The sequence below is a fragment of the Orcinus orca genome, chromosome 3, assembly GCF_937001465.1.
Source record: "Orcinus orca chromosome 3, mOrcOrc1.1, whole genome shotgun sequence".
NCBI lineage: Eukaryota > Metazoa > Chordata > Mammalia > Artiodactyla > Delphinidae > Orcinus > Orcinus orca.
The window spans coordinates 2,005,485-2,029,655 of NC_064561.1; the positions used below are offsets into that span (position 1 = coordinate 2,005,485).

Here is a 24,171-nt window from a genome sequence, read left to right on the forward strand (position 1 = left end):
TGGGGTTTGTCTGATGCCTTCCTCATGCCTGGACTGGAGTTATGGGTTCAGCCAGAGGGCGCAGGAGGAAGGGCGGTTTCTGGGTGGGGTGGGCTTGCTGATGAGCACAGCACTGAGGAATGGCCCAGTGGCAGGCACCATGCGGGTCCCGGGGCACCTTAGGGCGAGTACTTTGATGTTGGAGGGAGGGGAAAGCGAGGAGGGGGGAAGACCCTTCTGGGGGCGGCTGGAGGGGGCTCACAGAGGGTGTCACCCACCCCCCCACCCCCTAGGTGGGAGGAAGCCCTAGAAGGAAGCTCCACGGCAGGGGGCAGAGCAGTGCCTGGTGAGAATCCCAGCCCCTCTGCTTCCTGCCTCAGTTTCCTCATCTGTATAATGGGACCTAGTTCCGACTCTGAGCGCTATGATCGCGAAGGTTCACAAATTAAAGCAGCTGGCACGTAACAGGTGCACAGACAGTTTTGCCTGGGTGCCTTGAAGTTCCTCCACTCAGGCCAGAAGGAGGGAGACAAGCCCCCACTGGGAAAAAATGAAAGGGAGTTATGGTGTTCTTCAGAGCTGGATGGGGACCGCCTGCAAAATTGTCTATTTCGAGCTTCCATCGTTGTGTGCAATGGCTGGGGGAAGAACCCAGGCCCCTGACACCTTCCTCACCATCCCTGGTTTCAGTCTGGCCTCTGCACCTGTACCCACACCAGCTCCCCCCACCACACCCCATGAAAGGTCCCCTGAGACCCCACCCTTACCTGCCTTGAGGCTGGGCCTGCCACAGCGGGAGTCTGTCCTGCTAAAGCACACAGCACTGGCCTTTCTATTCTGTTCAGAATCTTAGGTGGTTCCCCATGAGCTATTAATTCATTTATGGAGTGCCTGCTGCATACCAGGCACTGTTCTGGGAGCCTGGGTCACTGGAGAGGTAGAGCTCACAGACCAGCATGGAGAGCAGACATTCAACAAATAAGTCGGGACTTTCCTGGCGGTCCAGTGGTTAAGACTCCGCGCTTCCACGGCAGGGGGCGTGGGTTCCATTCCTGGTCAGGGAACTAAGATCCCAAAACCAAAAAGTGAACAGTCTCAGCAATGAGCGCGTAGTTAACAAGCTGTGGCCTTAGCTCAAGAACACTCCATAGCTCCCTAGCATTCGGTCAAGGATACTTATTGAGCATCTGATCAATGCCAGGCTCTGGGTATCCTCTTTAGTTATCCGTGCTTCTTATGGTCTTCGAACTATTTTACAACTCTGTAAATTATAAGAAACTGGTGGTATCTCAAAGGATTCTTGTCCATAGAAATACAAATGAATTTTGTCCCGTGGCGACCACTGATTATTTCCCTGTGGCTATTGACCACCTTTACAACTATTTGTAAATTCATTTCAGCATTGATTGCCTGTGTGTGTGTTCTTTCTTAATATTCTCTCCTTTTTAAAAATATTTATTTATTTATTTTTCGCTGCGTTGGGTCCTCGTTGCTGAGCGTGGGCTTTCTCTAGTTGCAGCGAGCGGGGGCTACTCTTTGTTGCGGTGTGAGGGCTTCTCATTGCGGTGGCTTCTCTTGCTGCGGAGCACGGGCTCTAGGCGCGCGTGCTTCAGTAGTTGTGGCACATGGGCTCAGTAGTTGTGGTGCGGTTGTTGTTGCTCCGCGGCATGTGGGATCTTCCCGGGCCAGGGACCAGGGCTCGAACCTGTGTCCCCTGCATTGGCAGGCGGATTCTTAACTGCTGCGCCACCAGGGAAGTCCCAATATTCTCTCCTTTAAACAATCTGTAAAATCTTGCTGGTTCTCATATTAATTAATGAGTTAAGTAAACTCATAAAGCACCTGTTTGTTTTATATTAGTATAGAGTCATGCTTTACATTTTTGAAAAAAAAAAGATCCCTTAACTCCATTACACCTAAAGCCTTCACTCTAGCATCCAAGGCTCCTCCCTGAGGAGATTCCCAACTACTCCATCTTACCTGTTACCATCTTCAAGTCCTAGAGCATTCTTTCCACTTTTCTTCCTAATCATCCTGAACTCTGTCTTTCGTAGTCAGCAAATGCTGTTGGTTCTCCCCAAATCTGTCCAGAATCCGCCCACTTCTCCTCACTTCTGAGCCCCCACCTGGTCCACCGCATCCTCTCCCACCTGGACTAGCTCAGTCCCCTCCATCCAGGTCCCTGGTTACGCCCTCATCGCCCACAGTCTGTCCTCCCCGAAGCAGCCACCAGAGGGCGCCTGTGAGCACCTGAGTCAGGCCCCTCTGCCCACAGCCCTCCAGACTGCACGACCTGCCCCGTCCCCTCTCTGCCCTCGCCTCCTCCCTCTCTCCCCCGTACTCACTCTGCTCCAGACACACAGGCCTCTTAGCGGTTCCTCCAGCTCGCCAGGCATGGTACTGCCCCAGGGCCTTTGCACGGGCTGTGTGCTCTGCCTGCAATGCCCCTCCCCCAACTACTCACTTCTTTCAAGTCTTTGTTCAGATGTCGCCTTCTCAATGAATTCTCCCCTAATCTTTCTACTTAAGACTGTAAAACACCCCCCTGCCTGTTTTACTCCTATCCCTGTACGTCTTTCACTTTTTTTTTTCCTGTAAGGCTGACCATCCTCTAACCCAGGATACAATTTAGGATACAATTTACTTCCTTATTGTGTCTCTTGTTTCTTGCCTGCCTTCCTCCACCAAACCACAAGCCCCACAAGAGCAGGATCTTTGTTTCCCTTATCACCCCTGAATCCTCAAGCCCCAGAACAGCACTCGGCACACAGTAGGTGCTTCATAAATGCAGGTTCATTCCGTGGGCACCCCCGCCCCCCCAGTCATGTTGCCCGCTAACCTCAGCCCATTCCAAAGGGTGTCAGGCTCCACCCTGAGCAAACACAGCTCCCCTGGCACCAGGCCAGACCCGAGGTGGAAGAACAGGAACCCAGACTCCCGAGGTGGACTTTCCCCAGAACTGGGGCCACACAGAAGCCCTGAGCCGGGGAGGCAGGACTCTTACAGGTGCTGAAACTGGGGTATTGGCTGGGGGCATAGGCAGCCCCCAGACCTCCCCACTCTCTGCAATTTGACTCCTATCAGGCTGACAGCCCTACTTTACTCTGCAGCCCAGGGCAAGTGGCTACCCCTCTCTGAGCCCGGGTTCAACCTCCGCAAAACAGGAAGGCGATGGGACATTGCCACTGGCTTGGCATTCTGAGTTCTGATTTGGGGTGGGACAGTTTACCTTGACCCCTGCATGACTGGGAATCTATTACTTGCTCTATCATATGCTGTTCTCAGCAGCCCTGCGACGTGGTGACTCATTATACCCAGTTTACAGAGTGCAAAACTGAAGCCAGCTCTATTTGACTCCATGGGTCTTTCTCTCCAAACCCAGGCAGGGTGGGATCTGACAGTCGAGATGTCCCCCCTCCCAACCCCACAGAACCCAGATCTTAAGCAGCTCTGCTTCCCGGGAGTGACCCCAAATGCCAGGCCAGCTCTATACCCTGCAACTGGGACGCTCATGCCTCCGGAGCCCCAGAGGGCCCTCTTGGGCCCAGACAAAGAGCCTTGAGGCCTTGAGGTGCAATCAGACACTTGGTTGGCTGGGAAGTTCTCTTTGTCCTGCACTTTTTGGGAGCAAATGACCCAGAAAAAGCTCTTGCCACTGGATCCCTGTCTTCTCCTGGGTCTAAGCTTCCTTTGCCCGGAGACCATCCTGGCTCCTTGCCCGCAGTCAGCTCTGCAGACTGTTGTGACAACCATCCATCCGCCCCTTCCTGCGCTTCTCCGCTGGGAGATTTCATCCAGAGAAGAAATCAAGATAAGCAAGATAAGCCTCCCCAGAACCCCCCGTGCCTCCCGCTCCAGCACCTGGAGAGGGGACGGAGATGAGATGCAATTGTCTGAAAACTTGGGGGCCTCTTAAGAAGTACCAGGAGGCCCAGATACCAAGCAGGTGCCAGGCTGCCTCACCTGCCATCTCCCCGCCAGCCTCCCCTCCTCAGTTTGGGGGATCAGAGGCCAGTCTGCGCCCCCTCAGCCCCCCTGCAACAGCCGGGGCCAACAATGACCCTCTGAAGTCTGTGGCTATGGCATCCTGGGCAGGCTGCCAGGGGCAGTAACTGCCGGCCAGATAATCCCTTAGAAACTATGTCAAATGCCCACACAGCAGTGTCAGTTTCCTGCTTTCCGGGGAGCCTGGTGGTGGGGGGGGAGGTGACAGGGGGCCCAGGACCCCACAGTGGGGAACCCAGTCTGGACAGTTGCTTCGGGATGGTGGGCAGATCGGGGTGGGGGACTCACCTGTCTAGGAGGCTGGGTGGCCTCTGGGCAGGCGACAGGAGCTAGGGCCTGGGCTTCCGCCTGGCATCAGGGGCGGGGAGGGGACCCGAGGCTTGAGCTCTGGTCTCCCCACCTGTTTGCCCAACTTTACCTCCCTGTGGTGGCCACAGGCTAGCCGGTCCCGTGCCAGGTGGAACCAGCAGGGCGACAGGCGCAGGCAAACCAGCGAGAGTGAGAGAGACCTGGTTGGGTGTGTGGCTCTGTTGCAAGGTGCTCTCACGTGGGAGCAGCTGACCTTAACCCCTGCCGGCCCAGAGGCCAGGGACGCCCAGTCCCGCCCTGCTTGCACTGGCCACCGCTGAGCCCTTGGCATCAGCAAGGGACTGGCTCATGTGGCAGGTCCTTGGGAGACATTTGTGGAAAAATTCAAGGATGAATGAATGAATGGCGCATTCCTGCCCCCCCATCCCCTCACTGCTCCCCTTGCCTTCCAGCTGGCACAGCATCCCACCGCTTGTGGCAGGGCTGCTCCTTCCATCCCCACAGATCTGAGCTCAAATTCTGCTTCTGTGCCACCAAGTGACCGGCCGGATTCCTACACTGAGAATTTTCTATCACTTCCCAGCTGGGCAGCTTTGGGCAAGTCACCGGCCCCCCAGTTTCCTTACCTAAAAAAATGGGAACAACAGGGACGTCCCTGGCGGTCCGGTGGTTAAGACTCCTCGCTTCCAGTATTGGGGTCACAGGTTCGATCCCTGGTTGGGGAACTAAGATTCCACATGCTGTGCGGCGTGGCCCAAAAAATATATGAAAATAATAATAATAATAAAATGAAAACTAAAATAAAATTTAAAAACGGGAACAACACTGGCGTCTGCTCCTAGGGTTGTTTCCTACAGTAAAGTGAATGAATGTCTGTCCAGAAAGTGCTGAGAACTCTGCTGGGCACACAGTAGAGTTGCACCTTCCAGCTGCGACCCACAGGTGGCTGGTCTGAATGAATGACATGCAGGTAAAATACACATCGGATTTGGAAGAGCAGCTGTGCAGAAAAGCATGTAAAATAGCTCATTGGTTTTACCTATCGATTCCCTGTAGAAATGATAATAGTTTTGAATGTATTGCGTTCAATGAAATATAGTGTTAAAAGTTATCTCGCCTGCTTTTGGTTTTTTAATTTTTTCAAATGTGGTTGCTAGAAAATTTTAAATGACATTTAAAAAGTTAAACTGAAATGGGCTTGCCTTGTAGTTCTAACAGAAAACACTGGAATAGGAGCTTAATACGTATTAGCTGTGGAGCCTTTTGCAGTCACATTCTGTTGCCATTGTATCACATCTGTATTAGTTTCAAAGTATTTGTTAGCAGCTGAAACGCCTTGTGTCTTGTTTGCTTGTTTGTTTGTCTTCTAGATGTCTCTCTTTTTTTTTGGCCGCGCCATGCAGCTTGTGGGATTTTATTTTATTTTATTTTATTTTATTTTTTGCGGTATGTGGGCCTCTCACTGTTGTGGCCTCTCCCGTTGCGGAGCACAGGCTCCAGACGCGCAGGCTCAGCGGCCATGGCTCACGGGCCCAGCCGCTCCGCGGCATATGGGATCCTCCCAGACCGGGGCATGAACCCGCGTCCCCTGCATCGGCAGGCGGACTCTCAACCACTGCGCCACCAGGGAAGCCCAGCTTGTGGGATTTTAGTTCCCAACCAGGGATCGGGCCCTCGGCAGTGAGAACGTGGAGTCCTAACCACGGGATCACCAGGGAATTCCCTAGATGTCTCTTCACTGAGGTCGGGGATTTGGTCCTGCTTATTCGTGTATCCTCCTGGCCTAGAACAGTGCCTGGTATACAGTAGGTGCCCAATAAATATTTGTGCAATGAATTAATGGAATATGGGGAGGGGGTGGAAGACTCATAAAGTCCCTCTTACCTGCAGGACCCAGTGCTGACAGCAATAGCCACGGGGGGGCGCCCGAAACCAGGCAACCAGCCCCAGCTGGGCAGCCTCAGTTTTCCATCCTGCAAAATGGGAATATCGAGCAGGCACTTGGGGGAATGAAGCAAGAGGAGCAAAAGCCGCTGCCCCACGGGATCCCGGCCCCTCCTCTCCATTCCCAGTTGTCTGAGCCAGTGGTTCTCAAACTCTATCAGGCATGCGAATTGCCTTGGGAGGCTCATTGAAAGACAGACTGTGGGTCCCCGCCCCCAGAGTTTCTGATGTAGGAGGGCTGGGCTGGGGCCCGAGAACCTACATTTCTAACAAGCTCCTGGTTGATGCTGATGGGGACAAGTCCAGGCACCTCGCTTTGAGGATCACTGATGTAGATCTTCTCTGGAGACAGATTCAAAATGAATCAGGAGTTCTATCCATGGCGCGTGTCCAGAGAACTTCTGGAGCCTTTTTTAAAAATGGTGGCAAAATACACATAACATAAAATTTACCGTCTTAACCGTATTTAAGTGCACAGCTCAGTGGCATTAAGCACATTCTCATTGTCGTGCATCTATCCTCTCCACCCATCTCCAGAACTTTCTCATCTTCCCAAACTGAAGCTCCGTCCCCAGGAAACACTGACTCCCCAGCCCCTCCCCCACCCCGTGGTCCCCACCATCTACTTCCTGTCTCTATGGATTTGAGTCCTCTAGGGACCTCATGTGAGTGGGATCAGACAGTACTTGTCCTTCTGTGTCTGGATTCTCTCACTGAGCATCACGTCCTCCAGGTTCACGTACGTTGCAGCGTGTGTCAGAATTCCCTTCTTTTTAAGGCGGGATCATATCCCATTGTATGAATGGACCACATTGTGTTTATCCATCATCTGTTGATTCCCTGGAGCTGTTTGACTCCTCCTCTCTGGGTAGGCTCAATTCTAACAGGACACAGCTAACCTAGGGGATCCCTCCACCTCATCCTGGGTCCTGTTCTCTGTGTCTTCCTTTTTCTTGATTTGTCTCCTTGTTTTGATGGAGAACATTTCAGGAGCATCTATCTAAGCCCTGGGTCGGACCGAGGCCTGCTCCATCTTGCTGATTCCCCCTTATCCCATCACCAAGCACCCCTAAGCCCAACCTTGTCGGCCTCCCGCTGACCTCACCAGCACCCTGACAATGAAGAGGGATCACGTGTCTGGAGTCGGACAGGCCTGGGTGAAAACAGCCCAGCTTCACCCACACCAGCAGAGTGTCTGGACTCCCCCACCTGCCTCCCAGCAGAAATCATTAATAATGAATAAAACTACTAATAGCAACATTTATTACTCCCCAAACCATGACCTCAGAATGAATGACTGCCTAACCATATCGTTGGTGCGTTCACCATTAGACTTAAATAATATTATTATTCTTAATACAATAAGTAAAGGGGATGCTTCACAACACGGTCCTTTGTGTGATTCCAAATATGTGGCTTCAGCTCTCTGGGCTCCTGTTTTGTCATGTGTAAAATGGGGATGATAATAGTTCTCATCTGGTTGATCAAATTGTCTTCTAGGTGTAACGTTCTGTGTTAGGTATTGGGAATATGGTAGTAGTTAAAAAAAAAGGAAACAAAAAGCAGGTCCCTAACTTATGGAGATATTGCATATAAAGGCTTTAGCACTAAACTTGGCATTTAAGGATGTTATTGTTTCATATAACTAAATTTTACTACGTTATATATCATAAATAATATTTTTACGTTACATATTAACATTACTTATTATAATACCATATTACTGTTTGTTTAATAGTCACGTTAATGTATCATGACAATATCACATACAATTTGTATATTGTGCATAATGATAAAAATTTGTTTCTTATTATTACGTAACTATTACTTATATAAAACATAAGCACATGTAATAGAAATTTTATTTTTAATATGGTGATAATTTTTAACTGTAATTATTATTTATGCTCGTTATGTATAATAACGCTCTTACGTACTACAGTAATATTGACAGGAATGGCGCTGCCCTTCCACCCCTGGGCACGTGAGGGCGCTCGCGCCGCTCCTGGGGCCCGGGACGCACGCAGGCCCCGCCTCCGAGCCCCGATTGGCGGTGCGCGCGGTGCGCGATGGCGCAGCGCCTGGCCCCGCCCCTGGCCCGCCCCTCACTCCCTGAGCCCGGCCCCTTCCCTCAGCTCTCCAGCCGGTGGCGGTTGTTGTTCAGCGGCGGCTGCGGCCGCATCTCGGGTCGCAGCCTCCGGCCGGCCGGCCGCCCGCCCGCCCGCCGGCAGGTCCGCGCGCGGCCATGGAGCTGGAGGTGCCGGACGAGGCGGAGAGCGCCGAGGCGGGGGCCGTGACCTCAGAGGCGGCCTGGGCGGCAGAGAGCAGTGCGGCAGCAGGTAACGGTTCCGGACCTTCCTCCTTCTCTCCCCGCTCCCCGAATGGACCCGCCCTGCCCCCCCTGCCGGGGCCCAGTGGACCCGTCCGAGCGCCGGAGGGGCGTCGGGACCCGCAGCGGGGAGGCCGGGACGTTCCACTCGGGGGCGCTCGCGGGGGGGACGGAACGCCCCACTCCGGGGCTGGGGGACGCGCCGCGGGGCCCGAGACGCCCCGCCCTGGGGGTCGGGGTGGCGCCGCCCATTCCCGGGGTTCTTGGGGGAGCCGGCTGTCTGGGAGCGGGGGTTGGCGCAGGGCCCCATTCTGGGAGGCTGTGGGTGGAGCAGACCCCGTTGGAGACATGCGGGGAAGATGGGTCCTCACCTCTGGGAGGGGTGCGACCTCTATTTAGGACGCGTGGTGGGTGGGTGCACTGCCTCCTGCTGAGGGCGCTTGGGAACGACGTCCCACCCAGTGTTGTCAGGGGGCTGCTCTGCATGTGGCATAGTGGAGTACCCCCGTTCCGATGGGGGACCTTGCCTCCAAGGGGTGACGCTGTCCCACATGTTTCCCCCCGCCCCGACCGTCTGGACCCACTGCTCGGGGCCGCCCACTTTGCTGGTATCAGCTTCCGGGCCTCACCCGTTTCCCTGCAAGCCGTCACCCTGTGGGCACATCTTACTGGTCGTTAAGGGCAGGGGCTGCTGTGGCGGAAGTGGGGGGTCTCGGAGGCCAGATGGGTCAGCCTCCTGACTACCTCATTTTTGTGGAATTCACCAGACCTGGTTTCTAGTCCACTGGCCATTCCTTCCCTTTCTGGGTCTCAGTTTACCTCCTATAACCGGAGGTAGGTAGGGGGATGACATCTCCAGGCACCTTCAGTGCCAGGGCTTGCCAGCAGGTGGGGGAGGAGAAGGCCCCCTGCAGCCTTTTCCCTGGATGTTGGGGGGCTGCCGTAGCTCTGTAGGGGCAGTGCTTTCTTGAGCCCCTCTCCTTGGCATGCCTCCCTGGCCCTCTAGCAGAGCAGGTTTGGGGAAGGAGGCAGCCTCGCCCTGCCCTGTGGGCCCGCGGTCTGCCTTTCCCTGGGGCGGTGTGCAGAGCCCAGCCACTGCCTGGTTCCTTCTTGGTCAAGGTTGCAGGCTCCCAGATAGGAAGTTTCTGGATCCGCAGAGTTCTCTGTTCCAGGCAGCCCTCTCTGGCGAGTCCCCTGTAGACACCCACAGGGGCATCCATCCTCCTTCTCCCCCGGGCCTCCCGAAGCTTCCTTGGCAGGCAGGGAGATGCTGTGCTGCCTGGGAGTTGGGAGAAATGTCTGGAGAAAGAGCCAGAGCGAGCGAGCTCCCCCGGGCTCCGGAGGACTCCCACCGCTTCCTTTCCTGCTGCCATCTGGAGCTGCTTGGTGGGTTACCCTGGTTCAGCTCCAACAATCCGGCCCTCTGGCTCCCGTTCTTTGCTGGCGGCGATGCCCTGCCTGGCCAGCCCCAGACATGGCAGAGGGACCCGGCTGAAGTCCTTTGTCAGCCCCCTGACCTCCGCCAGCAGCCCTCAGCCCTGTGCTGGGCAGAGACACAAAAGACTAGGATGCAGTGCCCACAGGAAAGCCACACAGCATATATTTGTCTTATCAGGGGCTAGGTGATCTGGTGGGGGCAGATAAAGTCCCAGGCCCCGGCTGTGGTTGGGTCTGAGCACAGGGACCTGGCCCATAAGGGGCCGTCCCCGCTCCTGTCCCCAAACCCGCAGAAATCCGGTTCCCACAGCTGATCACTTACTTCACTCACTTTAGGGTTAATAGCTGTCTGTCCTCCGCCGAACCCGTTTCTCTTAAGTTTGGGGAACAACTGTTCATGCCTTTCCTGCTGCTCGAATAGATGCATAAACACACAGATGGGTCTGTTTGCTCACCAGGGGGTTCGTACGATGCCAGAGTCTCGATGCCTCTGCGCTAGTTTGGGGCTGGAAAGTTCTTTGTTGTGGGTGCCGTCCTGGGCACTGTGGGGTCCAGCGGCATCCCTGCCCCCACCCACTTGATGCCAGGAGCCCCCCCAGTCCTGACAACCACAGGTGTCCCTGGACATCGCCCAGTGTCCCCTGAAGACACAGTCGCCCAGGGTGAGGGCTGCCGTACTTCACCTTCACCCATCATTCTGTAACTTGCTTGCTTTTTATCCATAATACGGCATTTTTTCCCCATGTTGGTATCAATTCTTTTCTTCAGAGAGAGAGAATATGGTGCTGTGATTGAGAAGGTGGAAACCCCTTATCCTGCCTGGGTTCCACTCAATTTCTCTGTGACCTCACAGGGCCTTGATCTCTCTGAGCCTCAGTGTCCCCATCTGTAAAATGGGGCCACACTGCCAGCTTTACCTGAGTTAGTGCATCAGCAGGTGGAGGGCGCTTGGTGAACTTTAGTGACAGCCCACCCCCTTTAGGCATGAGCTTCCTGCTGAGGGACGATCCAGTGGTTTCTGGAGCCGCCTTTTGCTGTTACAAGCGATGCTGCAGTAAACACCTTTGAACGTGGGCTTGTAGCCGTGGTACTTTCAGTTCTAGTGGTTGGAGTCCCCGCCTTGGAACGGCTGGGTCAGGCGCAACCAGATTGATGCCCGCTGGCTTTCTGGAAAGGTCCGGCAGGATCCAAGAGAGACTATCTCCTCGCAGCATTGCCAGCTCCGGATGTTATCGGCCTCGGCCATTTTGGCCAATCTGATGGGAGGTGAAAGGTATTGGTGGTGTTTTAGAATCCGGTTACTTTAAACTCCTGGGCTCCCGAGGCCCGGACCAGGGAAGGCCCGATGGTGTTCTCTGCTGGCTTTTGGGGGCTCTGTGGAGTGCCTGGTTCTGTGGAGGATCTCAGGAAGGCTGGGCTCTTGGGCACATTCACGGGGCCCCTGTCGGTGTCCACGAGCTGCCTGTGGGCTTTGGCCTGAGCTGTGGCCTGGTGTTTCTGAGCAGTTTCCCTCCTGTCCTTCCTGCTTCCGTGATGTCTCAGAATAGTCAGCTGTGTTCCCCTCTGACCCCTGGCCCCTCCCACGTCTAACCTGGTGGCAAATTATGTCGGCTTTGTCTTCAAAGTGGACCGAAAATCCACCCATTTGCCTCCCACTCCCTGCCACCACCTGGTTCATCCATGTGAATTCAGCCCCATCATCCATGGCTGGCCTGGCCCCCTGTCTCTTCCTGTGCTCCCTCCCGCTCACTCCAGAAGGCTCCCACTAAAAGCTGACTCAGGCCCCGCCCCTCCTCTGCCCACAGCCCTCCAGGGTCCCACCTCCCTGGGACCTGCGCACCATAACGAAGAGTAGCCCCCGTTCGCTACAACTAGAGAAAGCCCGCACATAGCAACGAAGACCCAACACAGCCAAAAATAAATAAAATAAATAAATAAATAGCAGATACTATCTTAAAAAAAAAAGAGAGAGAGGCTGATAAATGGGACCACATGAAAACAAAAACACCTGCCTGGCATTGATAATCATCTTAAGAGAAGATGGGAAAAGCTACTTAAACTTACTTGTATCATGGATTTAAAAAAAAAATCTTCCATAATATATAAAGAGCTCCCACAGATCAATAAGAAAAAGACTGGTAAATAATTTGAAAATGGGAAAGATACAATCAGTATACAGTTCCCAGAAAATGAATAAGAGTCCTGAGATGTGTAGGATTAAATGCAGGAATGGGGTGAGTAGTGAAAAGGGGTCTGCCCAAGTCCTCCCTGCGGCCCACAAGGCCCTGCACGACCTGCCCCGTCCCCTCCCTGCCCTCCCCTCCTCCCTCTCTACCCCTCGCTCACTCTGCTCCAGACACACGGGCCTCCTCGCGGTTCCTCCAGCTCGCCAGGCCTGGTGCTGCCCCACTGTGCCCTCTGCCTGGCATGCTCATCCTCCATATCCCTGTCATTTGCTTCCTTAGTTCTTTCAAGTTTTTGCTCTGCTGTGTCCTCTCAACGAGGCTTCCCGTGACATTTGAGGGAGGCCTGAAGGAGGCGCAGGAAGCCAGCAGGGCCCAAGCAAAAGGCCTCATGTGCTCGAAAAGCAGCGTCCGGCCAGCATGGCTGGGGGTGGGGCCTCATCACCAGGGGCCTCCTCTGTAGCTGTGGGCGGATTGTAACCGCCGGCAGCAGCGTCCCTCCTCTGCTCATTGGTAGTCAACAATGGCCTTTGGAGGCAGAAGGCTCCCGGTTCTAATCCCGCCCTGGCCACTTTCTAGTGAGGCCATGTCCGGCGCTTGGCCCGGCAGCCTGGTACTCTCCGTGGAGAGCCCTCAGGAGCCGGACCGCCTTTGCCAGCCAGGGGGTCCTCTGCCTCGGTGTCTCCATCTGTGAAATGGGCGTGATGACTGTGCCTTTCTCGTGGAGCTGGATCAGGTCGATTGGCTTGTAGAGCCCTGGAAGGGTGCTGCCCTGGCTGGCCCCACGTGGGTGCCAGTTCGAGGGACCGCTTCCCCCAGAGCCTGGGTGGGCGGGGCCGCCGTCTGACTCGGCTCACGGGGACGTGCGGTCACCTCTCGCTTTGCCCTTGGGCAGGGCCTGTTGGACATTATGGAGCACCTGCTGGGGGGGCAGGGGTCCGGCACCTGGGCTCCCTCACCTTCAGATTGGTAGGGGTTAGGATGCGATGGCGAGCTAGTAAACAGGTGAGGCCCGCGGTTGCAGACTGGGGCCCCGGGTCCATCCCGCCCGCCGGTTTTTGTCTGTCACGTCTTCCTGACGCTTCGCCACGCCCTGTCATTCGCCTGTGGTCCACGGGGCTGTCTAGCTACAGCGGCAGAGCTGAGAGTTGAGACAGAGACCCGTGGCCTGCAAAGTCGGAGACACTCACTGGCTGGTCCTCTACGGAGAACGCTTGTTGACCTGAGTCAGACCACGCCAGCCCATGGGGAGCTGCCAGAGCAGTGAAATGGGCGCCGTGGCCCCAGGGGGTGACCAGGGCCTGCTGCTGCCAGGTGGTCAGGGGAGCAGGTGACCCAGGCAGCTGCGGTTGAGCATTCAGGCAGAGGGATCAGCAGTGCAAAGGGCCTGAGGCAGGAATGAGCGTGATTTGTTCCTCAGAAGGGAAGGGGTGGGGGGCCTGGCCCTGCTCGGGGTCTGGTCTGAGTCCAGTCGGTGGTGCTGGTGGGTTTAAGCAGGGCAGAGAGTCATGTTTTACAGAGCGAGAGCCCTCTGCCTGCCTGGTGGGGAGGGGCTGCGGGGGTGGGCATCCAGGTGAGTGGGGCTGGGGGCCTGGACGGTGGTCTTGTGGCAGGGAGGGTGGGTAGGGAGGCCTGCACCCTGGAGTTGGTGGGGGGAGGGTGGTTGGTGAGGGCCCAAGGAGGAGCAGGTCTGGGGGTCCAGGCCCTGGCAGGCTTGTGCTGATGGGTGAGGAGCAGGTCTGGGGGGCTGCTCGGGGCCCCCAAGGCTGGTGGATTCCCACGGGATCCTGGGCAGCGTGGCCTGGGGCTTGACCGGGCTCAGCCCTGCCTGGGCTGAGGACAGTGTGCCTGCCTCCACCTCTCAGAATGAGGGCAGGGGTCCCAGGGATTCGGCGGGGCATGGAGAGGTGAGCCCCGCACCCCCGGCGGTGCTCGTTAAGTGACAGCCGTGTGGCCCGGGCATTTACCAGCCTGGTGACCAGGCCCCGGGCCCTCCTGTTCCCGCTGCCCACACTGAGCTGCGTGGCACCACGTGTGACAGGGCAGGTCGGGATCCCGCTGGGGATTTTCTGACTGCTGCCAGCTGGACAGCGGGAACTGCGCACGTGGGGGGATTACTGACCTGGGGATTAGCCTTGGCGCCCCTGTACTAGGTGCCACCAGGCCCCATGGAGGGGTTAGGGGTCCAGCCTGAGGGGCCTCAAGTGCCTGAGCCAGTGGGAAGGCATTTGGAGACCTGGCCTCTGGCTCTGACCAAGGAAAGAGACCCCAGCATCTGCCCCAGTTGCTATTCTCTCTCGATCATGCGCGTGTCATGCACACACATGGGCCGTTATCCTGGGGGCACGGGGTTGCCGTTGAAGGTTTGGGGCTGTGGGGTGCAGGTCAGGTGTTCGTGAGCAGATGCTGCTGAAGACTGCTTGGGCCGGGTGCTGGGGAGGCCCGAATGAGACGGGCACGGTCCTTGTATGCGTGCCGGGGGTGCGGGTGGGGTGTGTGCAAACAGTAAGTGACGCAAGGAGAGAGAGGTGTAACACGGCAGGGGAAGTGAGTGCCGTGGGGAAGAGCAGAGCGGAGAAGGGGAGAGAAAAACGGGCGTGGGGGGAGTGATGGAGGCCAGGTACTCAGGAGGGGCGACGGGCAACATCTGAGCAGAGATATACAGGAAGGAGGGGATGTGCACTGAGGGGGTGTGGGGAGAGGCTCCCAGGCAGAGGGCACAGCCCGTGCAAAGGCCCTGGGGCAGGACTGTGCCTGGGTTGTTGCAGGAACAGTAAGGAGGCCCATGTGGATGGAGCAGAGTGAGTGAGGGGGAGAGAGGGAGGAGGGGAGGACAGGGAGGGGACGGGGCAGGTTGGGCAGGACCTTGTGGGCCGTGGGGAGGACTTGGGCTTTTACCCCCAGGGAGGAGGGATCCCTGGAGGGCTGTGGGCAGATTAGGGGCGGGGCCTGACTTAGGTGCTCACGGGCTACTTCTGGCCACTGTGGGGGAAAGACTGTGGGGAGGGAGGGTGGGAGCCGGGGACCACGGTGGAGGGGACTGTGCTGGTCCAGGTGGTGATGCTGGGACTTGGGCTTGGGTGGAGGCAGGAGGAAGGAGTGATGCAGAGCAGATTTTAGAAGCCGAGTTGACCGAACTTACTGAAGGGTTGAGTGTGGCGGGGGAGGGGAGAGGAGTAGAGGGTGACTCCCAGGTTGGGGTCTGAGCCCCTGGAAGGGCAAGCTGCCTCAGCTGAGATGGGGGACGGTCAGGCGCAGTGTGAATATGAGACATGGAGACGTGGGGGGCAGAGGACCAAGTTTGGAGCCCAGGGGGTTTTTGGGCAGACGGCCATGGGGCGAGGAGGTGGGGACGAGGCAGGGAAAGGGCCTCCTCGTGCAGAGCGATGACCGGGCAGCCGATGTGTCCGTGGGGGACACGTCGTAGAGCCCCTGGCAGGACATGGCCTTTACAGCGTGTGACGAGGGGAGGTGACCGAGGGGGCGAGCGCAGGTGGAGAAGAGGCAGGACGTAGGGTCCCAGCAGCCACGGGAAGCTCATTGGTGAAGCAGCATCCAGGCACGCCTTCCTCTCGGGGATCCCATGAGGATTAGATGAGCCAGCGCATGCGAACCGTCCAGGACGGGGCCCAGCTTGTGGGAAATGGAGGCCCTGTCTCTGCAAGCCAGGTCGGACGCGGAGAAAGCACGGGTCCTTACTGGGGTTTCTGCAGGATGGGAGGGACGGGCAGCATTGGCACCCTGAGCCAGCTTGGGATCGGCTCGTTCGATGGCGGCAGCTGTGGGCTGGCGTGGGCTCTGGCTGGGGGCGGTTGAGGCGGTGCCCCTGGGCTTGCGTGTGAGCAGGATGAGGAGTGCTGAGGGTGTGGCCCATAGTGGCTTGGTTGGCACAGCAGAGATGTGCTCACAGGCAGATGGTTTGTGATCTAGGGGTTGGCTGACTCCAGGAGGGACAGTCCCCAGGTCTGCAAGGTCCCCGAGATGTCAGAGCATCGTAAGATGCATGTGATGAACCCAAGGTGAACCGTTCCAAGTTCCCTCCAGCAAGGGTGAGAGCTCCGTGCCTCGCCCATTTCTTCCATCTTTGCCAAACTTATGGCACAAAGGGAGGTCTGGGTATTTATCATAACGTGAATCAGAGAGAAACGTGAATCAGAGGGAAATGTGAATCAGAGGGAAATGTCTTCACGTATTTTTTCCTTTTAATGTTTCATCTTTGTTTTATTAAAAATGTATCCCAGCAAAGGGAGCAGAGACTTGCCCGCCCAGGTCACACGGCAGTCCAGTGGCACTGGACTGCCTCACCTTGACAGCATCCTGCACTTTGTCAGAGCTGGAAAATGGAGCATCGGCCACCAGGGAGTCCTTGGTGCCTTTGCCCCCACAAGCATTCATGTCTCCACTCTGTCTTGTCTTGATTCCACACTCACAGACCCCTTTTCACCACTCACCCCACTCCTGCATTTAATCGTACACATCTCAGGACTCTTATTCATTTTCTGGGAACTGTATACTGATTGTATCTTTCCCATTTTCAAATTATTTACCAGTCTTTTTCTTATTGATCTGTGGGAGCTCTTTATATATTATGGAAGATTTTTTTTTTTATATCCATGATACAAGTAAGTTTAAGTAGCTTTTCCCCATCTTCTCTTAAGATGATTATCAATGCCAGGCAGGTGTTTTTGTTTTCATGTGGTCCCATTTATCAGCCTCTTTGTTTTTTTAGATAGTATCTTCTATTTATTTATTTATTTTATTTATTTTTGGCTGTGTTGGGTCTTCATTGCTATGTGTGGGCTTTCTCTAGTTGTAGCGAACGGGGGCTACTCTTCGTTGTGGTGTGCAGGCTTCTCATTGTAGTGGCATCTCTTGTTGCAGAGCACGCACTCTAGGCACGTGGGCTTCAGTAGTTGTGGTGCGTGGGCTCAGTAGTTGTGTCTCTCAGGCTCTAGAGCACAGGCTCAGTAGTTACGGCACATGGGCTTAGCTGCTCCGTGGCATGTGGGATCTTCCTGGACCAGGGCTCGAACCTGGGTCCCTTGCTTCGGCAGGTGGATTCTTTTTCTTTTTTTTTTTTTTTGTGGTACGCGGGCCTCTCACCGTTGTGGCCTCTCCCAATGCGGAGCACAGGCTCCAGACGCGCAGGCTCAGCGGCCATGGCTCACGGGCCCAGCCGCTCCGTGGCATGTGGGATCTTCCCGGACCAGAGCACGAACCCATGTCCCCTGCATCAGCAGGCGGATTCTCAACCACTGCGCCACCAGGGAAGCCCGGCAGGTGGATTCTTAACCACTGCGCCACCAGGGAAGTCCCTATCAGTCTCTTTTTATGGTTTCCCAGTTTGGCGTCATGATGGAAATGTGTCCTCTGTTCCGAGGTTACAGTTAAATTCTTCTAGTACTTCTGTAATTTTACTTATTTTTTCTTTACATTTAAATTCTTGCTTTATTTGGCATTTATCCTGGCATGAGATGTACAAGGGTTTAATTGAGCCAAGTCTTCCCAGGTGGCTCAGGGTCAGCCCACCCCCGCTTCCTGGGTAATCTGCTTTCCTCACGGATTTCAGGTGCCACCTTGATTACAGACCAGATTCTTGCGTGTAGCTGGTCTATTTCTGGGCTTTCTGTTCGGTTCCCCTCGTCTGCCTCTGTCTTCGTGCAAAAGGCATGCCTTCAGCTACAAATAATAACATGCTTACTGGAAAAAAGCAGCAGCCCAGACTTGCAGTCAGTGGAAAGTGAGCATTTATTTGTCTTGACCCTCCGTTTCTACGGAGGTAATGACCGTTATTCCGGATGTTTACCTGTCTCCATATATATTATTATTTTTTTAACGTTTTATTTTGAAGCCTGTGGAAAGTTGCAGGGACACTCTGGCGACACCCACACGCCCTCTGCCAAGGGAGGGAGGACACGTGGGGCCAGGCTCCGCCTCTGTCACCCCATCATCACAACTGATCCCCATGCAGCAGCCTTGTGTGATGTACGTTTCTGTTTAAAGACGCCTTGTCTGATACCAGTTGTTGATTCATTCACGGCGGGGATGTAACCCTTGCCTGAACTAAGCTCATCTGACACACGTACTGTCCCCGTGAGCACGTCACCGTCCTCCTGCACGTGGGGCACCGGCCAGCAAGCACTTCAGCGCTACGCTGGAGGGCCGTTTTAGTTGCAGAATCACTCACCAAAAACACAAAAATGCAGAAAACATGGCACTAAAGAGATCACGGAAAGTACACTTGTCTGTGGTCTGAGAGCTGAACCGAGCAGGCAGGGCGTCACCTGGCTCGGGCTCGCTGGGCATGTGTGTGGGGCACCCGAGACCTCGCTGCCCTGTGTGTGCCTGAGAACGAGCGTGGCAGCCCCCCGCGTGTGGGTTACAGATAAATTCCAGCCGGTAGGTGGACTTGCAGACGTGGAATCTGTAAGTAAGGAGGACGGAGGACGGGCTGTACATCCGATAAACAAAGACGCTCTCTGAGCTGAGTGCAGGGGTCACGTGGAGGAAATGGAACATCGGCGCAGCCCGCAGTTAGGACTCACAGTTTTGTGAATTAACCCAAACCTTCCCTTATGGTAACTTTTTTTCCCTCTCCCGGATTCAGTCCAGGATCCACATGGCATTTGGAGACGTGAGGTCGGCGGGGCCCTCCAAGGGCCCGAGACTGGACAAGCCTCCTTCCTGGGCTGACAGTCCCTCTGTGACCCTGACCCAGCCGCCTGAACCCTTCCACCTGCGGAGCCACTGAGAATGTGCCTGGTGACCCCCGGAGCCACCCTCCTTGCCTCGTTCCTCCTCCCCACTGTACAGTCCGTCCTCTGCCTGCTCCTCCAGGAAGCCCACCCGATTTCCATGACTGAGTCCGCCCCCCTTAGATCTTCCATGTGGTGATTGACCTGAGGGCCGTCTCTGCCCAGAGCCTCGGGCTCTGAACTTTGGCGGCAGGCCGGTGCTCAGCCCAGACAGGTGTTAGGCTGTGTCTGTGGCATGAGTGGTGAAGGTTCTGGAACCTTCTTTCTCTTAGGGCCTGTGAGTTCTGGATTAACACCTTGCCCCCCACCCCCACCCCTGGCCCTGTCCTTTGCAAGGTTTCCTGTTTACCACTATGGAAACACTTGCTCTGTGCAGTGAAATGGTGGGGGGGGGGCAGTATGGGCTGCTGGTCAGGGCTTGGCCCCCAGCTGCACCCTCCCCTCCAGCCACAACAGACCCTTTCTTTGCTGTTCCTGGAGAATGTCCTGTCACCACAGGGCCTTTGCATGTGCCCCCCCCCCCCCCCGAATTCAGCTTTCTCGGGATTTTTCTTTTCCCTCCTTTGGAAAGCTGCTGTGTGTTTCTGGCGCGAAATACAGGCCTGGCCTCACCCTCATACCCACCTCAGGCACCTCTGTTGCCAGCCCCTTGGGAGGCACTCGCTGTGCACACCTGCCCTGGTCACACACCTCCTACTGTTGTGTTTGTAAAATGCAAGCAGACCTCGGAGACACTGCAGGTTTGGTTCCAGACCCCTGAAATAAAGCAAATACCTTAGTAAGGCAAGTCACATGAATTTTTGGTTTCCCAGCAGATATAAAAGTTATCTTTGGGAATTCCCTGGTGGCCCAGTGGTTAGGACTCTGCGCTTCCAGTGCTGGGGGCACAAGTTTGATCCCTGGTTGGGGAACTAAGATCCCACAAGCCGCGTACGGCCAGAAAAAAAAAAGTTATCTTTACACTATACTGTAGTATTATTAAGTGTACAGTAGCATTATGTCTAAAAAACAATGCACATACCTTAATTTAAAAATACTTTATTGCTAAAAAAACGCTAACGGTCACCTGAGCCTTCAGAAAGTAGTGATCTTTTTTTTGATAGTAACATAAAATATCACTGACCACAGATCAGCATAACAACTTAATAATAGAGACAGAGTTTGAAATGTTGTGAGATATAACACAGTGTGACTCAGAGACACGAAGGGAGCAAATGCTGTTGGGAAAATGGCGCCGATAGACTTCCACAGACCTTCATTTTGTCAAAAACTCAGTATCTGCTCAGTGCAGTAAAGCGAGGTCGGCCTGCAGACCTCATTCTGCTCTTAGACTTTTTTCTAAACACTTTTTTTTTTTTTTTTTTTTTTTTTTGTGTTACGCGGGCCTCTCACTGTTGTGGCCTCTCCCGTTGCGGAGCACAGGCTCCGGACGCGCAGGCTCAGCGGCCATGGCTCACGGGCCCAGCCACTCCGCGGCATGTGGGATCTTCCCGGACCGGGGCACGAACCCGTGTCCCCTGCATCGGCAGGCAGACTCTCAACCACTGCGCCTCCAGGGAAGCCCTCTAAACGCTTTTTTTGAGTAACAGCTTTGTTGAGAGATAATTCACATGCCACATGGTTTTACCTATTTAAAGTGTGCAACTGTATTCACAGAGTTATGTGACCATCACCATAATCGATTTTAGAACATTCTCATCACCCCAAAAGGAAGCCCCGTCCTCATGAGCAGTCACCCCCATCCCCCTCCTCAGCCCCTGACAACCACGAATCCACTGCCTGTGTCTGTGGATCTGCCTGTTCTGGACGTTTCCCATCAGTGGAATCACACCCTGTGTGTCCTGCGTCTGGCTTCTCTCACTGAGCGTCGTGTTCTCGGGGTCCATCCACGTTGTAGCGAGTGTCGGGGCTTCACCCCTTTTCATGGCTGAGTGATGCTCCCGTGTGTGGAAGGACACGTGTGTTTATCCATCGTCCGTCAATGGACATTTGGGGTGTTTTGCACCTTTTGGCTGCTGTGACTCGTGCTGCTGAGAACATTCACGTACAACCTTTGGGTGGACATGTGTCCTCATTTCTCTTGGGTGGACACCCCGCTGTGGTGATGCTGCGTCAGATGGAAACTCCATTTAACCTTCTGAGGAGCTGCCGCTCCGCTCCCACGGCGGCCGTGCCCCTTCCCCTCCCCCATCCTCACCAGGGGGTGGGGGGCTCACCGTGGTCTTGGTGTGCATTTCCCTGACGGTTAGTGATGGTGAGCATCTCTTCGTGTGCGTGTTGGACGTTTGTGTGGCCTCTTTGGAGAAACGTCTATTAGGTCCTTTGCTCGTTTTCCAGTTGGGTTAGTTTTCCTTTCATTACTGAATTGTAGGCGTTCTTTCTGTGTTCTAGACACGAGCCCCTCTTCTGGTGGATGATCCACAGTATTCCCTCCCATTCTGTGGGTTGTCTTTTCATCTTCTTAGTGGTGTCAGTTTTTTGTTTTTTGGTTTTTTTTGCAGTACGCGGTCCTCTCACTCTTGTGGCCTCTCCCGTTGAGGAGCACAGGCTCCGGACGCACAGGCTCCGGACGCGCAGGCTCAGCGGCCATGGCTCACGGGCCCAGCCGCTCCGCGGCACATGGGATCTTCCCGGACCAGGGCACGAACCCATGTCCCCTGCATCGGCAGGCGGACTCTCAACCACTGCGCCACCAGGGAAGCCCAGTGGTGTCAGTTTTGACCAGCTTCCGTTTTTTTTTTTCTTTGGCTGCTGTGCCTTGGTTGTTGTAGTGAAGAAATTCCTACCTGACCCAAGGTCGTGAGGATTTACCTGTTTTCTTCTAAGGGTTTTATGGTCTCAGCTCTTGCGTTCGTGTAGGTTTGTGATGCGTTTTGAGTTACTTGTGTTGCTGTGGGCGGGAACCCAGTGTTTCCCCCGTCCAGTTGTCTGGGTGCCCTTGTGGCCTGGCCTCTGGTCATAGTGGGGGCCAAGACAGACCCTGGCCCTGCCTCCAAGGAAGCCCCCAGTCTGGGGAGCACTGGAGAGGGACCGTAATCACCAGCCACACGTGGGTCCAGTGGTGACAGTGGTGTCAGGCCTGTCCCCTCCCTGCCCTCACCTCTTGTCACTGACTCTGCTCTGGCATCACAGCCTCTTGCCGACCGCCCCCCACCCCCTGCCCCCCCTCCAGCTCTGCAGGCACGGTCCTGCCCCAGGACCTTTGCACCGGCTCTTCCCACTGCCTGGGAGGCTGTGCTGGCTCTCAGCTGGCTCTTTCCTGTCTCCTTTCCTGGATACAGTCGTTGCTCAGGCCGAAGCCTGCCGTCTGGAATCAAGTCCATCCGTCCCCTCTCTATCCTGGGTGACCTCAGGTGAGTGACCTGGTCTCTCTGAGCCTCAACTTCCACATCTGTCATGTGGAGGTAATCATAATACCTGCCTTACGGGTCCGTTGGGCAGATTAAACAAATTAACAGCCCTGGCCTCATGGTACAGACTCGGTCAGCGTTAACTCTTTGTCCCTGCTGCCCTGGCTGGTCCCTGGAGTGACTGGAGGGTTGGAGCTGGTGGCTCGCACAAAGCAGCCTGTGCCCTGGGGCTCCTGCCCCCTGTGTGCCCTCTGAGCCAAGCCCTGGCTCCCTGGCCCCGGACCTCGTCATGACTCCTGGGGCCATCACCAGGGAGAAGGGGGTGGGTGCTAGTGCCCACGATCCTGCCAAGTGCCAGGCACCCTGGGCTGTAGATGTGCAGGAGGCTGTGATTGCTGCCCGCACGGGGCTCATGGCTACTAAGGGAGCAGCCAACGGAGGAGCAAAACTATAAAAAAGAAGGTTTAAACCAAGCAGACTTATAAGTGGCGGAGAGTGGGGTTGGGAGCCAGCTGCAGCCGGTGGTCAGGGAGGGTCTCTCTGAGAGGGTGGCGTTTGATCCAGGCCTGAATGGTGAGCTGGGGAAGAGCGTTCAGGCAGAGGAGAAACACGTGCAAAGGCCCTGGGGCAGGACTGTGCCTGGCGTGTGTGAGGAGCAGTGAGGGGGCCACGTAGGGGGAACACAGTGAGGGGAGGGGGGAGGAGGAGGAGGTGCAGGCCGGGAGGGCCCTCCATCTGGACAGCTCTCCCATCTCCATCCACTCTTCTCGTTTGTGCCTCAGGGGCCATGTTGAGACCCAGGTAGCATCGGTTAGTTATTGCCTTGTAACAAATTACCCCAGAACTTCGTGGCTTAAAATAGTAATAAACATTTATCATCTCACACTTTCTGTGGGTCAGGAATCTTAGGGTGGCTTAGCCCCAAACCTCGCGGCTCCATCTCTCACGAGGTTGCAGTGAGGCTGTGGGCTAGGCTGGAGGAGCCGCCCCCAGGATGGGCCCCTGCTGTGGCTGTGGGATCAGGCAGCTTGTTTGGCCTTGGAGCCTCTGTTTTCTCATCTGTAAAATGGGGCACTTGTAGCCCTTGTCTTACTGGGTGCAGCTGGGCAGTCAGCTCCACCATGCCTGGCTCAGAGGGGCCTCGAAGTGCAGGAGCCCCTGTGACACCCCCAGGGCCCAGCTGGCCGTCAGGGGCCTGGCTCCTGGTCTGGCCTAGGGTCTGGGGGCCCCTGGGAAATGGGGCCCAGAACTGGACTGTGAGAGCAGCACCCCGCAACCGGCAGTACCACCCCGTGAGCAACCAGGGGGCCTCCGGCCACGGCCCCGCCTCCCTCAGTGCCCTCGGTCTGCTGGAATCCAGTGCGGTGTGTGCCACCCAGCCCGGGCTGCTGGAGAATAAAATACATCTGGGAGGCAAACTGGGCCAAGAAACCTCGAGCATCAGTCCTGAGATAGCGCGTGACCCTCTGCCAGGCACCTTCAGGGTGGGGGAAGCACTGTCCCCACCGCGCTCTGGCCACTGTTCTCCGACCTGGCTCCCGTCTGCCGGCCCCTTCCCAAGCACTGACGCTGGCGACCTGGTTTCCCCTGGGGAGCCCCTGTCCAACCCACAGGCAGGGCGCCTCGGCCCTGGGTGAGTGGGACCAGGCCTGGCTGCATCAGAGCCTCACTGCTCTGGGACTTCATGTGGGACAAGAGGATGGAGGGGCTGGTCCACCCCACACCCAGGTGCCTGCCGGGGGGGGGCAGCAGCAGAGCTGAGATGGGGAGACTGAGTCCTCGGGGCCCCCAGCCCAGTGAGGCTTGAAGCCCATCGCCCAGCCTCCTTGGTCTTGGTAGGTTGCAAGCTGTCTCTGTGAGGGGTTGGGTGGTCTCTGTGG

The 24,171-nt window shown here is 55.8% G+C and overlaps 2 protein-coding genes across 6 annotated transcripts in view; one reads left to right on the forward strand and one right to left on the reverse strand.

The window, feature by feature from the left end:
- Positions 1–4,451, reverse strand: part of TJP3 (tight junction protein 3) — a 29,623-nt gene extending 25,172 nt beyond the window's left edge. Inside the window, exon 1 of the mRNA XM_004286333.2 lies at positions 4,273–4,451. The gene's annotated coding sequence lies outside the window, so the exon portion shown is untranslated. The remainder of the gene's footprint in view (positions 1–4,272) is intronic.
- Positions 4,452–8,358: 3,907 nt separating this feature from the next.
- Positions 8,359–24,171, forward strand: part of PIP5K1C (phosphatidylinositol-4-phosphate 5-kinase type 1 gamma) — a 60,059-nt gene continuing 44,246 nt past the window's right edge. For all 5 annotated transcript variants that reach the window (XR_007476543.1, XM_049708108.1, XM_004286329.4 and 2 more), the window contains exon 1: positions 8,359–8,576. Coding sequence is in view for 4 of the 5 variants with exons in the window: in XM_049708108.1 (XP_049564065.1) it covers positions 8,483–8,576 (94 nt within the window). In the remaining variant the exon portion in view is untranslated. The remainder of the gene's footprint in view (positions 8,577–24,171) is intronic.